Here is an 18,042-nt window from a genome sequence, read left to right as displayed (position 1 = left end):
TGCATTATTTGGTCAGTTCTACTTTCCACTATGTTCCCCATAAGATAATCAGAGTGTCATTATCAGATTCAGTGGGAAATGACAAACCCGCAGTATGGCTTTATCTATGTGGTGGTTGTTGTTTGTTTTTTTTAACCGAACAGCATGGGGATGAGCCATGACGATGACCATTTGTCCTGCGCAGGAAGATCTCACATAATGTCTGGAGAATGGGTGAAGGGCAGGAACCCCAGTGACCTTTCTTGGTCTTCCTGCAGCCGTGACGACCTTGAAAACTTCCTAAAGTAAGAACATGATGAACAGTGAAAGCCATGTATCTCAAAGAACCAGGATCGTATTTGAAATTCAAACACAAAGCAATGTCGGGGAGGGTGGTGTACAATCACTATATGGAAGGTTGAATCTGTCTCCTTTGTTAGTAACCTTGTCCCTGGAGCGTGCAGAGACACAGAAAACTGTTTCTTCCCAAATTTCAGCACTCTGATAGCTTCTTGAAAAGAATCCCTGTTCACTTCCACTTTAGGAATGAATCCTGCGATGACAGGACTCTGTCTGGTTGTACAGGAGGAAGTGCCCTTTAAAAAAAAAAAAAACCACCTCCCCATTTGACAGGTTCTGCCAGCCTGCCCTGATAGAACAATTCATTTTACGGAAGCCAGAGAGAACTCATTTCCCAGGGAGTTAATTCTGTGTCATTCACTGTGAATGCCTTTTCTGCAGCATCCAGGGTTTTTAGTTTATCCTCTTTAGCAATTCAGAAAGAATTTAAGGCAAGCTGATTACTAGTTTGTAGATAATCGTTCACCGGAACAAACACAGATTGTGCTGGATCCACTTGACTATCAGAGATGCAGCCTCCATAGCGAGCAATGAGTTTTAGCAGTGATCAGAGGGAGAGGGAAAAAGAGGTTAAATAGTCTATCCAGAGAATAGGAACTCCAGTAATGTTATGTTAAAGGGACACTGTCAAGATAAAAAACAAGGGCCTGATTCTGAACTCTGAGTCTGTTATCCTGTTAGTCCCTAAACTACTTGGTCGTGACCCTTGTATACACAGTCCAGTATCTTTCGTCCCTTCCATTACTTTTAAAAAACCTTCCAAGATGCTATTGGTCACAGTTTCAGGGTTAACTGCACCTTTGACACTCACCCCTGCCTTTCCACAAGGGCACCCACGGAAGGTTTCAGCCTCTAAGGCGTCACCTCTCTTGAGCGAAGATCTGCATCTCTCTCCCTCCAAACAGGGGTTTAGGCTTGCAGTCCCTCTGCACCTCACTGGTTTCCCTAGCAGCTCTGACCAGGGTCCAGAATCTGTGGTTAACCTTTCTCCACAGGCTACAACAGTGTACATCAGTTACCAACCAAAGCAAAGTGTATTAGAGAGAGAATCTACAAAAACAATAAACGAACCTACACACATGCTAAAAGCTTACCAGAGGTCACCCCTATCTCCAACATAGGGCTCTGGGGGCTGGCTGTCTTTCAAAGCCCTTAGCTGGGTTTGCGCTGGGTTACCAGTTGATATCAGATTTCAGATCAAGAACCATAACAAGTCTGGGACAGTCCAGCCATTTCTTTATACAGTCTGGGCCTTTGATCTGTGGCCTCCTGTAACAGGTAATCACCAGTCAGTGGCCCTCTCCTCAGGGCAAACTTCAAAAGGTTTGTTTTTTGCATAACCGGTATTATGGAATTTGCAATAACCACTCCCAGGACATTCTCCAGAAAACCTACTTAACGCTCACCATCACAGAGGTCTGCCTGCCTGGCATTTTACAGTATATTAAAGAGACAATCCTGGGACCAACGTGGTTACAACACAACTGCACACAACATTTCCTTATAGTCATTTGAACACCTTATATTTCTCAGGTCTTGTGTCTGTCCCACTATTCACTCTCCATATTGAGTAATGCCTCTAGAAATAGCACTGCAATACCTCACCTCATGCATCTCCAGTCTTCACCTGCCCATAATAGCAACCTGACCAGAAATACCTGCTGGTCAGAATCTTTGCTTAAAAAAGGATATTCCCGGGTGGAAGTCTCTCAAAAATAAGCAATTAAAAATACCAGTCCTTTAGACAAAGGCACCATAACCTCAAGTGAAAGGGAAGGAGCCACTGTCTCTGGGCAAGTGATCTAGCAGTCCAGTTCCAAAGTTCCTCTCCTTAAAGGTGTGTGTAATTCTTGTACTCTTTAGGTCCAAGGTGAGCACCTGTTTGCTGGTAACAGACCCCCGAAGCCAGTATGCCGTGCGGCTTCCTCACAAGCTGCCAGGGATGCACTACAGCGCCGATGAACAGTGCCAGATCCTATTCGGGACCAATGCCACTTTCTGTAAGAATATGGAGGTAAGGCTTCTCCTGGGTCCCAAGGGCATGAGGGTGGGTAATGGAAGCAAAGCTGTCAATTGAGAATAAAAAGATTCCGTACCTCCAACTGAAATACACAGTGGGATTTTCAACAGTGCTCAGCATCAGCCTAACCTGCTCTGGTTGAAATCCACAGTAAAACTCCCATTGACCCAGGTGAAAGAACAGAGTTAGGCCAACGCTGAGCACTTTTGAAAAACCCACCCATGCTGATAAAGCTAAAATGCTAGATCCAAGTCCTGAGGTCCTTATTGAGTTTGTATTCAGTTTTCATTTGAGCAAAACTCCCACGGAAGTCAGAGTGCCAAAATACTGAGCAAGAGGCTGTTCTCATTATATTTCCGGCCCATCTGGAATTGGGATGTAGCAGAAGTCTCACAAGTGAGCCTCTTCCCACAAGACTTCTCAGCTCTGCAGACTAGAGAGGTTTAGATCATTTGGATTAACATTGGGACTTCTGGGTTTGAACCCTGACTCCAAACTATTTAAGGGCCGCTGGTAGGAGCTACCTCTGACTGTAATGTGAAGCAATATTCATGTATGAACCAACTGACCAACCAGGAGGAGCTCTGTTCTTGTGCTGTATCTGCTGGGGAGGCTGTGTGACCCAGTAGCTAGCAGATGGGACTGGGAGTCAGGATTCCTGAGTTCTGTTCTCAGCTCTGCCACTAACTCTCTGTATCATCATGAGCAAGACACTTAACCTAGCTGCACCCTTCCTTCCCCTATTCTAGGATTATGATTGCACATATATGGCTATGAGCTAGGATAGCTACAGATGGAAAGTGTTAAGCATTGTTATCAAATAGATTATTTTATCATCCGAACCATTTGGTGGCATTTTACCCTACATTATGTTCTACAAAGTCCTAGTTTAAATGGCAAGAGTGACTCATGCTTTACCTTCTTATAACTAGGCAATATTTAAAAAAAATGTTTCTTTTGGTAAATCATTTCACCCTCTCCCTCCCCTGTCCTGTCCCCTCCACCTCTAAAAATTTCTGGCACTTTAATCATATTATAAAAAAGAAAATAATAATCAATTATAACTAAAGTTTCCAAATGAATAAAGCTGTCGAACACATGCAAGTGCTGGGAAAGAACTCAGAGTTTCACATTTGCTGTTTTGTTTACTTTGGATCTGGCAACTAAGTAACACAGAACATGAAAACAATGAGAAACAAATCTGGGTAGGTTGTGTTTTTTGGATCAGCCAGGGAAATGCAGGCCATCCGGACTACTGGACTGGAAGCAAGCTTTCGAAATGTGTATCCTTAAAGAGTACCCCAGGAAGATTCAGGTACCACCAAATGAACAAATACTATGCTGCTTACCCAGCTTTTGGTAGATATTTGCTAAGTGCATTGTTGCAGAAAAGAACTGTCATTCCTGGAGGTTTCACCCCCACTAGGAAGTACCATTTTACTGCTAAGTAGTCTGCATTTCTTATGCTGAAATAGCATATCCAGAAATACAGTGTTCTTGAAACTCCTCATTCAGAGTATGGAGGAGTATGGGGTGGAGGGTGAGAAAACCTGGATTTGTGCTGGAAATGGCCTAACCTGATGATTACTTTAGATAAGCTATTACCAGCAGGACAGTGGGGTGGGAGGAGGTATTGTTTCATATTCTCTGTGTATATATAAAGTCTGCTGCAGTTTCCACGGTATGCATCTGATGAAGTGAGCTGTAGCTCACGAAAGCTCATGCTCAAATAAATTGGTTAGTCTCTAAGGTGCCACAAGTACTCCTTTTCATTCAGAGTATGTTTGTCAGTGTACCAAACCAGTCGGCAGTATTCTCTGTTAGGCACAGTTAGCAGGTGTGTTGGTCCTTTGGGATCTTTACTAGTCTTAGTGTTTGAAATCTTTAGAAAAGAAGAAAAGAAACCTTAATACATATTTGGAAGGACTTTAGAGTAGAATAATTTCTGCTGAGAAGCTTATACAAGCTTTGGCTGAATAAAGGACCCTGCTTAATTATGTATATGTATGTATTTCTGATCACGAATGTAGGATGGGAGTGCTTCAGAGTTCAGTGTTGACGTTCTGTGAAAATATGTGCCATTAACTTTACACCTCATTAAACCATGGTCATATTTGCATGCTGTTCAGCTGCTGTGAGTTGGTGTTTGCCTGCAGTGAAACAAAGTTCATTATAGGAAATGGTCAGCTTTCATTTTTAAATCCTGGAAGGTTTTGTTGCCTTCACCTTCGTATTTCTCGTGCCTCATCAACAGAATGCTTGTACTGTACGTCTCTAAGCTGTCTGCGGAAATATGAACCAAAAAAAATTGGCACCAGTCGTTGGCATTAGTTATAGAAATTATTGGCAAACATAGCTGTCTCCTCTTCTAGCCAATAGTAATGTGGTATTTTTAATTCAATAAAGTATTATTAAAAAATCCAAATGTACAAGGTAATAAACATATGACGGTAAATATTTGTTACAAAAAGGAAACAAACTTCAGGAAATTAGCCTGCTCAATCTTTTTATGACTACACGTGTCTTCTGTCTCCATTCCTGTTTAATAAAGAGAGCTGTATTATGACATTTCAGAAAGAGATAGCTGAGCTCCATAATTATGCTGGGCAAACTAGAGGACCTACATTCAAAAATGCCTGATGCTCGGGTAAATTTCCAGAGGACAATAGATGAATCCAGAATCTAACCATCTTGAGGAAAGGCTGCAAAATCTTCCTGTTTGATAAAGCTTTGTGCATGAGAGTCATTCCGGTATTATAGTAAAGAGTAACAACAGAAGTCTCAACAATAGCTAGATAGAGCCATAGAACATTCCACCCCACCTGTATCGCCTTGATTTGTCCCCCTTCCCTTCCCCCCCCCCAAAATGCCTTCCAAACTCTATCGTACTGGGGCAGCAGAAGTAATGTGACTCCCAAGCCCTGCCACCAACCCAAGCTGCACTGACCAGGGAGGCCAAAATGAAACTCTACTCAAAATAGATCTTCCTGCTGCAATTGTCCTGTTCCTTCATGTGCGCTTTGTTCAGCAGTGAAACAGTGAACTAAGCTTACAGTCCTGTGCTGCCATCATTAGCCTTCAGACTCAATGGCCCATTAAAATAAAATGTAGCTGCTCACCATTCTTTAATAGCTGTTGTTTCTGCTGTCTGCAGACTTTGGCAGTCAGCATGGCATCAGTTTGAATTTTTAAGATTTTTCTTTGGTAACCATGTGTGTTAAAGGCTTGGGTGAAGATTTTCAGAGAAGTTGGGCACCTGTCTCCCTTAGGCACACTTGATAATCTCAGTCTTAATTTGTTGTTCTAATGAAGGATTCTGGCGTGCAAACTGGCAGTCTCTAGAAATAAGAATGTTTGCCAAACCACCATGAACTGTTCTGAGCTCTCCTAAGAAATCACAGCACAAAAATGAAGGATCGTGAGGTAGCCACTTTGGGTATGTCCACACAGCAGAAATAGACACATGGCAGCATGTCTCAGAGCCTGGGTCAACTGACTTCGGCTTGCGCAGCTGAGCTAAAAATAGCAGAGCAGATGTTCCCGCTTAAGCCACAGCCTGGGCCCAAGAGACTCCCCTCTCTCTGGGTTTCAGAGCCTGGGTTATAGCCTGTGACCAAACGTCTACACTACTATTTTGAGCCCGCACCGCAAGCCTGAGTCAGCTGATTTGAACTCTGAGACTCACTGCTGCAGCTCTTGCTTTCCCCGTGTAGACGTACCCTTCATGGCTATGTCTGGGTTACATACTTCCAATCCATTTGCAAATGCCGGGAGAGTTCTGGGGACGTCTGTTTACCTGGTGCTCTCCATTAACTCTTCTTTCTGAAAACTCTGAACATCGTCAGGGTATACACTGCACAGAATCGGGTGATAGATTTGTCCAGGGTCGCAGGGTGAAATCCTAACTCTACAGAAGTCAATGGGAGCTTTGCTGTTGACTTCAACAGGGCCAGGATTTCACCCCATATGTTTTCAGGAGGTAATAACAGAATAATCCCTAATTAGCCCCAGCAAGGCTGGGTTCTGACATATATCAAATCTGGTTCAGGAATTTGTCATGTCCCCGGGACTGATTCTCATTTCACTTACATTGGTGTAAATCAGAAGCAACTCAGTTGAAGTTAATGGAATTACACTGCTGTAAAACTAGTGTGAGATCAGAATCAAACCCTTGTTTATAGCATAGTGCTGTTTGATGGAAGGACATGTGGCCCATCTAGAGTCTGGCGTGGTAATGCTTGTTTTATAGGAATAAAGCTACTGTCATATTACCAAACACCGAACTGATTGAGTGAGAAGAAAAGGAGGACTTGTGGCACCTTAGAGACTAACCAATTTATTTGAGCATAAGCTTTTTTTTTTTTTTTTGAGCATAAGCGTTGCATCCGATGAAGTGAGCTGTAGCTCACGAAAGTTTATGCTCAAATAAATTGGTTAGTCTCTAAGGTGCCACAAGTCCACCTTTTCTTTTTGCGAATACAGACTAACACGGCTGCTCCTCTGAAACCTGTCATTATGATTGAGTGAGTGTTTGAAAGGTGGGCCTGTGGGGATGACACTGTTGCCCTGAAAATCCATGAGATACAGACAGCATGATGTGCAATAGGAGGTAAATAGGAGTCCTCCTTTTAAAAGTCATTGTATCATCCATCCAGGCATTGGTGCCTTGCAATATTGTGTTCTGGACACTTACATCCAGGTTTTGCAAGGCATTTGACAGTCTGCCCTGACTGACTGCCATTTCCCAGATCCGCTACCAGGCTTGTAAGTCTAGTATCATGGGTAGAAGGCCCTGTGCAGAAGACCAGCAAAAAGCATAGGTGCTACTCAAATCCCACATAAATTGTCAATATAGGACTTAAATGGTGAATAGGCCTTGGGCGTTTTTCTTTATTATGCTGTCCACAAAATGGAAGGCACGAAGCCTTCATGGCTACATCTCTCACAGCTGAGATAAAGTTTCTGCACCAGAAACACACAGGAACACATTGTTCACAAACTCATGTGAAAATACGCTTGTGTGTTTAATCATGAGCGCTGGGTTTATTTTTCAAGCTGGCATGCCTACTAACAGAGGCTTTGGGGCTGACATTATATTTATGGAAAAAATGTGATTTGTATCTCTTGTATCCAGTGTTTGGCTTTCCGTTTTGTATGCCTTTTGGCTTATTTATTATTAACGCATTTTTGCGGGTTTTTACATAACCATTATCTTTCAGTATTGTTTTGAGTCAGAACTATGCTTAGACTAAAATGGCATGTAGAGATTAACATTGCTACAAAGAGATTTTCTGCTTAACAAGGGATGCTGTTAACTCAAATGTAGCCCAGATCTGAGATTTTGAGTAAACAAGCTTTTAGAATATCTGAGACCAGTAGGAATGGTGCCATCATTTTCCTTAAATTGCAGTTGCTTTTAAACAAATAAACTTCCTCTGTAGCATCCACAGTCAAAACATTGCAGCACTGAGAACCGAAGAATGAAAATGACTGTAAGCAAAAATGAAACTGACTAGCCTGTTTCCATTGTCAAGCTGTCCAAAATGGAAAAAAAAAGTAAAGGAAGAGCACAAATAGCGTCAGTAAGTTGGATCTTAAAAATCCTTTCAGCTTTCATAATCAAAGGCTTGTTGGGAAACATAGGTATGCAAATTTGTGTGACATCAGTGGGACTATTTGTGGTCCTGATCCTGTGAAGAGATCTATGGGATTGAACCCCCTGAGCCCCACTAAATCAGGTGGGGCTCTGTGTGATTGCAGAGTGTGCCTGAGCAGAGTCAATTGCAAGATCAAGACCCAAATACTACGGTATGTGGTGAGTACCGATAAAAATGCATACTAAGATTGTAAGCCAATTGAATCTCTGCAATAGGAGGATACAGATCAGCCTCTGTACAGGCTGGGACTGTGTCTACAGATGTGTTTGTAAAATACATAAATACTGTGGGTGTGGTATAAATTAGAATAGTAGTAATAATAACAATTAGTAATAGCACTGCAGTAAAGGATGGGGTTGGTTTTGTTAAAACATGCAGGCTACATGCTTGGCAGTTGTAAGGTAAAATAAGAAGATTTTCTTTTTTAAAAGTAAAGTTAATAATTTACCTAATTGCTCTGCTATACTTTTATAGTTTTCCTAATGTGGGTTGTTAAAAGTGCAACTCTTTTCATTTTGCCTGTTTTATATGAAACAGAAGCTTCCTATTTCACTGCTTCTGTACATTGCAAGGCAGACCATTTTTTCTCTTTCTTTTCGGTGGAAATAATATTTTATTAAAAAAAAAGCGAGAGAGAAGCAGAATGCCTGACTGCATTGCACAACCCAGTTTACAATTACTGGAATGCTTCAGAAATTTTTGTACGTGTTTCATTTTGGAAGTCTGTCAAAACGCATTCTGGTGCAGTGGTTTTAAAATATATATATGGGGGGGAGGGGCAACCAAAATCAAATTCTAAAAATACAATGTGTCAATTTAAGAATATAAAAATAATAAACTCTTTAAAATAATAGAGGCGCATATTAAGAACCAAGCGCTTGAGCGTTTGAAAAGCCTTCGTTTTCTTATTAAGACATAAGGTAGGGTGTTGGGGTGGGGGAGAGAATTAGTGTAGCCTTGTGATGTGGCAGCTACAGCTGAAGTCTGAACTTCAACTAAATTAGCCAAAATGCTATTGAATGTCAGCCTGCAAACACAGTATAACAAGCCTGCTCTCAGGCCTCTCCCATCAGCCTCTGGGTACTTCCCATCTGCAAAAGACTTCAAGAGAAAACTCCCATAATCTTCCCAACCACATCTGAACACTGTGTATATGTATCTATATTTATTTTTACTATGCGTTTTTTCATTTCCCATGGCCAAGAAACTTGATCTGTGACTTCACTCTTTTAACTTCCCAGCTTTTAAAGGATGTTTGACAGACAATTTTTTTTTTTTTAAAGAGGCAAAGTGTACACACTCTATACTGAACACAGAGCCGAAATGGTTTTAGAGTCCAATATTGCAAGGTTCTGGGTGCCCAAAACTTCCATTGAAACCTATGGGAGATGAAGTCTCTGGGTGTCTTGCAAGATTGGGGCGATAGGCTTTGTGTCAGGGTTGCAAAAGCAGCATTAAAGTGGGAGCCCGTCAGGTTGGCTGTGGGAGCCTACCTACTGGCCTTTGAACAGACTGTGCCATGGGCAGGTTTATTCTGCACAGGACATGGGCTCCTGAGTTAGCAGATATAAAAGCATAGCCCATGCCTCTGACCCTGCCCTAGAATGCCCGTGCTGTGGCTCTGGCCACAGAGAACCTGCAGAGTGTGGCTTTTGGAGGACTGTGACATAATAGTTGTGGGACTGATAACCCTTCTCTCAGTCATGGCATAGAGGGTATGTGCTTATAGACTGGACTGTTCTCATGGACTGCAAATATCTATCCTAGTACAACCATTATAGTTTTGACACTGGTCAATTATCTGCAGCCCCTTTAACACACACACAATCTGTGGAATAACACAGAAATCATCCACCATTTCATTCAGTGAATCACTCTGTTCCTCAGTTTTGCTCCTCTGGATTCTGAGCTGGAAAAGATATGGACATGATTGCTTTAGAGACACGAAGTGGGTGAGGTAACATGTTATTACTGCCATGATTTCTTTAGAGAGGATCTTTCCATGTCCTCTCACTTAAGACATTGAAAACTAGGTTTGACAAAGCACAAGAACATGTATGGTGTGAAAATAATTCTGCATTGGCAGGGAGATGGATGAGGTGGTCCTTTTCATTTTTAATGCCTATGGTTCTATGAATCCTGAGTGCTTCTGTGAGATGTGATCTAAGTCACAGAAAAGATCAGTTACAGGTCCAGGCTTCCTAGCCATAAAATTAGTTTACAGTCTCATTAATACTATCTTCCTGTGTTTTGATTTTGTTACATTCATCTCTGGCATATAAGAAATAGAACAGAATTAGCTCCTTGCAATAAAATAGTATATATGGTATATGTCACCTCTTCCCTCTCCTCAAAGTCTCTAATAATGCGGGGGTGGGGGGAGGGAATGGTCCTCGAAAAGAAACTTCACTCCTCCTTTCATCACTTCCCTCTGTGCTTGGTAAAGTCTCCTGTTGCTCGTTTGCCAAGCACCCACTCTCATCCTTTGTACTCTTGAAAACACAACCCTCCTTTAGCTAGCCCTTCCGTTATGGATTTCCATGTCAAGTCTTCGCCATCATCTGCATGTGTCTGTCTTTTGTATCTTGTTGTGTGTCTTGCGGTAGAACTTTAACTCCTTGAAACAGGGACCATGGCCAAGATTTTAAAAAATAAGTGAGTTTGAATGCCGCAGGTTTTCAGTCCCTGACCTATTGCTGACTGATCTTCAGAAAGTGCTGAGCCCCCTCATAAAAACCAGGCCCCTTTAAGGTGTTTCAGAGTGGGCACCCAAAATCACTAGTCACTTCTGAAAATCTTAACCATGTATGTCTTTTATGTGGTATAGATGGACAAGCGCAGTTCTCTATAAATACTGCTCATCAGGGGCCCAGTCATGCAACCTTTGCACATACAAGTAGTTTTGACTCACATGGGTGGACTTGCATCTGATGAAGTGAGCTGTAGCGTTACCTAGGGGGGTGGTGGAATCTCCTTCCTTAGAAGTTTTTAAGGTCAGGCTTGACAAAGCCCTGGCTGGGATGATTTAGTTGGGGATTTGCCCTGCTTTGAGCAGGGGGTTGGACTAGATGCCCTCCTGAGGTCTCTTCCAACCCTGATATTCGATGATTCTATGATTTAAATAAATTTGTTAGTCTCTAAGGTGCCACGAGTCCTCCTTTTCTTTTTATGGGTGGACTTAGGTACATCTACACTGCAAAAAAAAAGACTCTTCGCAGTGAGTCTCAGAGCCCGGGTCAACTGGCTTGGGCTCGTAGGGCTCATGCTATGAGTCTTAAAATAGCAGTGTAGACGTTCCTGCTTGGACTGGAGCTCAGGTGAGAAGGTTAGCCTGTTACAGTTACGTCTTAGTCTACTAGAAGCACATTATACTTACTTTGTTTTATTTATAACCTGTTCTTAGGTTTGCTCAACGTCTCCTCAATTTTTACCTTTGTTAAGCAACGAATAGTTGTTTTTACTATAAATAGAGTACAACTGCATTGTTCTATGTGAGCTGCTACTCAGATGACTCAAACAACCTGGAGTGTGTGCACTATTCCCTTGGGATTAGTGAGCCTGGCAATTACTGGGAGTGTCCAGTGACTGGGGCTGGACACTACAGGAGGATGCTTCTGAGGAGTGTGTGCCTGCCAGGCAAAGTAGAGGCTGGCAGAGCCCTGAGCAGAGTGCTTGAGTGGCTGAAGGGCTGGTAGGGTCAGTGAGCTGACTCTCAGCTACTGCACAAAAGACTCCCTCTCACTGAGGCGGAGGCGTCGCTCGGCAACTCTCTGTCCTGGACACCCCGAGAAAGGGTTACACAGCTGTGTGGAGACCTTTGGGATGCCGGAACCACAGTTGTTAAGATGTTGTTATGATGAAGAGCCCTGGGCTGCTCTTGCTGACCTGTAGAATTACTGCTATTAAAAAGTGACTTGATTGAAGATGAAAGCTAGTTTCATTCGTATCTTGGGGTCGGTACTTACAATAGCCAAATTACAACATGTAATTACTGTTCTAAGACCTGGTGGATTTTTTTGGTCTTTTCTTTCTAAAAGAAAGAGCAGCTCTGATGGGAAGGGTTTTTATTCTTCAGTTTTGGTTATTGGGAACAGAAAAGCTCTTGGTATCACTCCATGTATCCATGGAGCCCAGTATATTTCATGTGACATCCACGTGTTGCTAGCCAGATAAATACATGTAAAGTCATCTAATGCAGAAGACTGAGCTCAGATACACGTCATGTTTGCAGCATTTGTTTTGTTACATTTTCCCTGATAAAGAGCATTAAAAAAAGTCTAGGAAACAACTTTGTTGAATTCAGGCATTTCTGCAGCTGAAATGATAGCACTGGAAAGCAGTTAACTCAAGGGTTATTTCTTCTTGAACTAAATTAATCCCTTGGATTTGGTACACTTTCTGAATGTTTGGTGATTCTCCACTCGCTCACGCAGGTGTAAATCAAGCTGTAACTCCATTGAAATCAATGGAGTTACAGTGGTGTAAAACTAGTCTGAGAGGAGAATCAGCTGTAGACTTGGTTATCAGAGCCGGGCACCTTATACGCTAAAAGGACAGCGTGTGGGTGTACTTCGAAATGTACTGGAGACATAGATAATCATTAAATAGTAAAAATTACAATGTTTCTTTAAGACTTTTTCTGGTGACATCTCAGAGAGATTCTGTGATTGCTGTTCATCAAGTGGGATGCATGTCCTCTTTGTGATTCACTTTCATACGTCTGTGGAAGTCCTGCCTTTCTAGCTCAGAATAAAAGGGGTCCATTCTTTCTCGTTCACTACTAAAGATCTCAAATGAGTGAGCCTTCAGAGTTTGGCGTTCAGAGTCTTGATGAAATACAAACTTGGCAGGAATCTATCGTTCCTGCGGTGCTGAACAGGATCACATGCGGCTCTTCCTCAGCCTTTGCTCATCACTTCTGGAATAACCCCTTTCATTTGTAATTTTTGCTCCACTTGCCCTATATTGGAACTTCCACTGACCGCTTTTCAATATCCGCTCCATGGAATTACTCCGAGAGAGCCACTGCGGTGCTTATCCCACCTTCGCCGTTGACAGCCCACTTAGGCCTAGATTTTCAAAAGTGGCCTCCAATTTTGGGTGCTTCTACTTTTGGGTGTCTAGCTCTTGGGTATCCTGTAGTTTTCAGTGCTGTTAAGCACCTCCTGCTCTAACTAATATCAACGGCAGATGCAGACCCTTGATGCCTTCTATTACCCGTCTGTAGGTGGTGGAGATTAGCCCCTCCCCGCCCCGCAAATTAGAAGCTGTGGTAGAAAATTTGGGACTTCACTTCTCTGCACCTGTTTTCTCACCTGTAAAATGGGGAGGTGAATTCCTACCTGTCAGCTGTGCTGAGAGGCTTAGAGAAAGTATGTACAATACCTTGTAAATTGCTATGCAAGTAGTAAGTGTTTTATTACAGTATTGTTTTGTATTTAATTGGTGTTAACTGGAATTTTGAACATGGGCACAGCTTACAGTTAACTATTTGCCAAGCCAAAACTGGGAGAAAGTTAGTGCTGTGATTCTCCATTGAAAACTAAAGTATTTAAAAGCAGTTCTCCCTGTCTACTTTATATAGTTTTCTCTTGTTCCCCTTCCTTAAGGCTATTTACTCTTTCTTACTCCTTCCCCATAATCCCCTCTCTGTGATGACAGAATCAGTTTCATGGTGTTTAACTCTGAGGGCAGAAATAAGAGGTTGCTGGTTCCAGTGTGCAGCAGGCAGCTGGAGCTAATTAGTTCTCTAGAGAATGGAATCCTTCCTTTCTTTCCTAATCCAGGAAAATGCAGAAAGTTTAGCGATTTCCACAGGATTATTTCTGAGCAGCAAGAAGAACCACATGGACTGTTATTACATCACAGATTTGGAAATTACTTCATGTTATTAGGGGCCAAATCCTGGGAGGTCTGAGTGCTTCCTGTCAGGTACTGGGTACATTGATATTCTGTGCTGACTAATGGGAGTGGCCTACACAAGGTAACCTCTCTCTTCAGAATTGGCCCGCACTATGAAAGAGATGGAGAATCAAGTCTGAGTAGGGGGGAACCACATGAAGCCTTCTATGTGGATCTTATGAGAGCTGTCTCCATTCTTACCTTGAAGTCCAGGAAGGATGGTTTTATGGCTTAAAGCCCTAAACTGGGCACACGGGAGATCTAGATGCAATTTCCCCCTCTGCCACCTTTGGCAAGTCATTTAATCCCTCTGCGCCTTCGTTCCCTATCTGTAAAGTGAGGATAATACTTCCTTTATCCACCCTTTGTCAGTTTTGATAGGACAGGGGCTGTCTCATACTAAGTGTATGTACAGCACCTGGCATAATGAGGCTCCAGTCTCAGTTGGGTACCACTCTAACACCTGTAATAATAAATGTAATTCTCTTGTGGCTGGACCACCTCCTCAGGCTTGATGCTTCCTAACAGTGTGTCACGTGCACATTCTTTGACTATAGTTTCTAGTGCTATGCAATGCTATGGATTTTCTCATCCCACTTGAGTTTTTGAGAGATTTAATTTTTTCCCCAACCTGTAGTGAGTCGAAAAAGTTGAAATCTCAAAAATGTTCATGAATTTATAATCCAATTTTTTTTTCCAGACTGGGTCAACTGAAATGTTGCCTTTCGGTCACTTTGATATGTTTCATTTTTATTTCAGCCTTTTTTTAAAAATTCCTTATTTTTTTGGGGTAAACTACGTAACATTTGAAAACGAAAAGATGTTTTGACAGTTTCAAAACTACTTTGTCAAATTTTTTGAATGAGGAAACTGACCCTTTCCTGTGAACAGTTTTGGTTTTGACAATTTGACATTTTCAAATGAAAAAATAATTGTGTTAGAAAATTCCCAACCGCTTGAATAGTTTCCTATTCAGAGCGGAGACTGCGCATCACAGACAGACCTGCTTTCCAGTGCCAAATGCTGAAATTACAATTTAACTTTAGTATAGCAATTTTCATGACCTACATTGTACAGCAATCTGTGCTCTACATTGTCACTCAAATATACAAACAATTTTTCTGTCAAGTCCAGCCATTTCTCATTTGAATAGTCCCCAGCAACACTGAATGCTAATGACTTTTTAAGGGAGATTTTTTGTTTGGGATTATATTTTAGCTGAAGAGGGTATCTGATCTCTTTTGAACATGACAAAGCACCACAGCTGATGGTTTAATCTTTGTCTGAGTGTCTTTATGTCATAGATGCATGGGATTTTAAGATTTGTGATGGTGTGGCAATAGGACACAGAGCTGCAGTGTAGTTACTGTGTGTTTCTATAGCTCTTTCCTGAAGTATGCTTTGCATTTATTATTAGGAGTCAAAAATAAGGCTTCTATAAAAATCCTGTTTTCCATCCCTCAATTGTGAAATTTCAGGAAGGTTGATGTTGATGATAGAGGTTTTTTTCAGAGTATTTTTCTATGTAAGCATATGTGTCTGATTTGTGAATATTTGTGCCAGTCCTATCCATGAATTGTATTTTGGTATCGTCACTGCAACAAATTCTGCCCACACACACATACCTGTTTGGGGTTAGCTATGTCCAACGATCCCCCAGCTCATGGTACATCACTGGACGTGTTAGCTGAGTTTATTGCCTACCACATCTTGTGAACTCTGGATGAATTCTGGCTGGCAACTCAATTCATATGTACGGCTGCTAGATTTCTCTGACTTTCTGTTCTTTCCCCTGTCCATGTGCGCAATTGTACATCTAAGAGCAGGATTTAGCGCTGTGTAATTTACATAGACTGTATGATCCAATGGCTGGAAATGAAATTAGGCAAATGCAAGACTAGAAATAAAGCACAATTTTTTAATAGTGAGCATAATTAACCATTGGAAGAGTTTAGCTGGGGATGTGGTGGATTAGCCATCACATGAAATCTTTAAAATCAAGACTGGATGTCTTTCCAAAAGATACTGTTGCTCAACTAGAAGGTATGGTCTTGATGCATGAATCACTGGATGAAGTTCTCTGGCCTGTGTTTTGCAATCTAGATGAACGTAATGATCCCTTCCGGCCTTAAAAATCTGTGAGACTATGAGTACGTCTACACTGCACATCACTTGCATCAGCATGTAGGATATGTGTCCAGGCTTTGGAGCGGAGCCCGGAGCTGGAGCGCGGAGCAGCTCCGGAGCAGTGGAGCTGCAGGTTTTTGCCTGGAGCTGGAGCAGAGCCGGAGCACAGCTCCAAAGCCCTGGTACATGTAGCTACACGCCACAGTGAAAAGCAGGCTGCATCGACATGGCGGTATGTAGCTATGAGTGTCAGTGTAAGGCTTTAGCTGTGGGGCGGTTGCGGGGAAAGGCTCTGGCAGCAGCTGCTGGAGCCATTTCCCACTGCTTCTGTCGCCAGAACCTTTCCCTGTGGTGGGGAAAGATGCCAGCAGTAGAGAGGCAGCAGAATACTACGCAGCTAAAAATAGCAGTGTAAACAGGCAAGGCCCTGCTTGGGTGTGTAGAGAGCCGTATAGGGTGCATGCCCACAGGGTTCAGGCATGTCTTTACTTGCCCAAGCAGTGCTTCACTGTCTGCACTGCTGTGCTAGTTAGTTGAGCAGTGAATGTACTCTGCACGCTGCCAAAAGAAGTGTGCCATGTAGATGTACCTTTATGTATAGTGAGCTACCCAGGCTTGGAGGAGAAGGGCCGAAGCACACCTAAATCAAAACGATGCCAGTCTGTCTGCATCCCTAAATTCAGCACCCACCCTTTGTTTCAGCTGGCAGTCTTACCCTACGGTGATTTGGATCTGACAGTCACAGACATTGCTCTGGAAACATCCCTGCCCACAGTCATCTAGGGAGAACAGTGAGCCTGTTGGGACAATGAATTCTTGTTCGTAAAGTCGGTCATGCTTTATAGTTCGCTTCTGTTTAGAAAGGGTTGATAAATTATTAATAGATGTTTTAATAAATAACTAATCAACTGGTATAGTTTGTAAAGTCCACCAGGTCAATAGGTTGCTTAAAACCATAGCTTGTAAGTGTTTGTATAATACCTTCTACTGTTGTGCTTAAATAATCTGTAACTAAAGTCTGTAACATGCTTATATTTCTATTAATTATTTATCAGCCCTTTATTAACCATTGATAAGTAAAACCTTAATGTAAAATGTGATCTATAAGTCTTCATAACTCAGCAGTGTTCTAGCTGCCACTGTGTCATATAAAACCCTAATACGATAAGATATGTTAATTCAATACAGTATCTTAGATGTAAAGGAAAATATATTGGCTGGTGTAAAGGTTTTATTGCTAGCAAGCAGCGTGTCACTTTCTGACAATGAAATGGGACAGCTAATCAACCCGATTTCAAATCCTGTGCAAGCCCAACAGGGAGGAAGGGTTGTCTTGCACAGGGACTGGGATTTGGAATTCCCACATTCTATTCTTGACTTGCTGTGTATTGTCTGGCAGTGAGTTAACTTTTCCATGCCTTGGTGTACCCATCCATAAAATGTGGCTAATATATTGCTACTGTATAAGATGTCTTGAGGGTTAATTGATGTTTGCAAAGAAATTTAAGACCTTTGGAAAAAAAAATAATTAGTAATAATTCAGTACAAATAGCAGAAATCTTCAGTCCATCCTCTGTTTCACAGGAGTCTGCTCAAGAGTACGTGGATGTCATGAAAACTCTTCGATTGGTTTTTATTTAACAAGCGCTGCACTTCCATGCTGCTGATGGCAGATACAGTTGTTACCAAGCTCTGCTTGTAGCTTTCCTTAAATGTTCTTTTGCTTTAAATAATGCAAAATCCTCATTCCAGAAGAAAATGTAAAGTTAAAACAGGATGTAGATACTGCTGTGATAACCAGTTTTTCAGTACTTTCAACCCCATCACCCTTTATGGCAGGATTTCTCTCTTCCATTCATTGCGCCATGTGCCGTGCAAGCATATTTGGTATATACGTACCAATGTGTCTGCACACCCATTACGCTGTGGAAGAATCAAAAGGTTCAAGTGTGTTGACTCAAACTATTTAAGGAGGTTCAATAAATCTTGACAAGACCA

At 42.0% G+C, this 18,042-nt stretch overlaps 1 protein-coding gene across 1 annotated transcript in view; it reads left to right on the top strand.

Moving 5' to 3' along the window:
* Nucleotides 1-18,042, top strand: part of ADAMTS17 (ADAM metallopeptidase with thrombospondin type 1 motif 17) — a 251,846-nt gene that overhangs the window by 117,188 nt on the left and 116,616 nt on the right. Inside the window, exons 9-10 of the mRNA XM_077828766.1 lie at nt 144-284; nt 2,203-2,353. Of these exons, the coding sequence (XP_077684892.1) occupies nt 144-284; nt 2,203-2,353 (292 nt within the window). The remainder of the gene's footprint in view (nt 1-143; nt 285-2,202; nt 2,354-18,042) is intronic.

Source organism: Eretmochelys imbricata, chromosome 10, assembly GCF_965152235.1.
Source record: "Eretmochelys imbricata isolate rEreImb1 chromosome 10, rEreImb1.hap1, whole genome shotgun sequence".
In the NCBI taxonomy this organism is placed as follows: Eukaryota; Metazoa; Chordata; order Testudines; family Cheloniidae; genus Eretmochelys; species Eretmochelys imbricata.
This window is presented reverse-complemented; position numbering and strand designations above follow the sequence as displayed.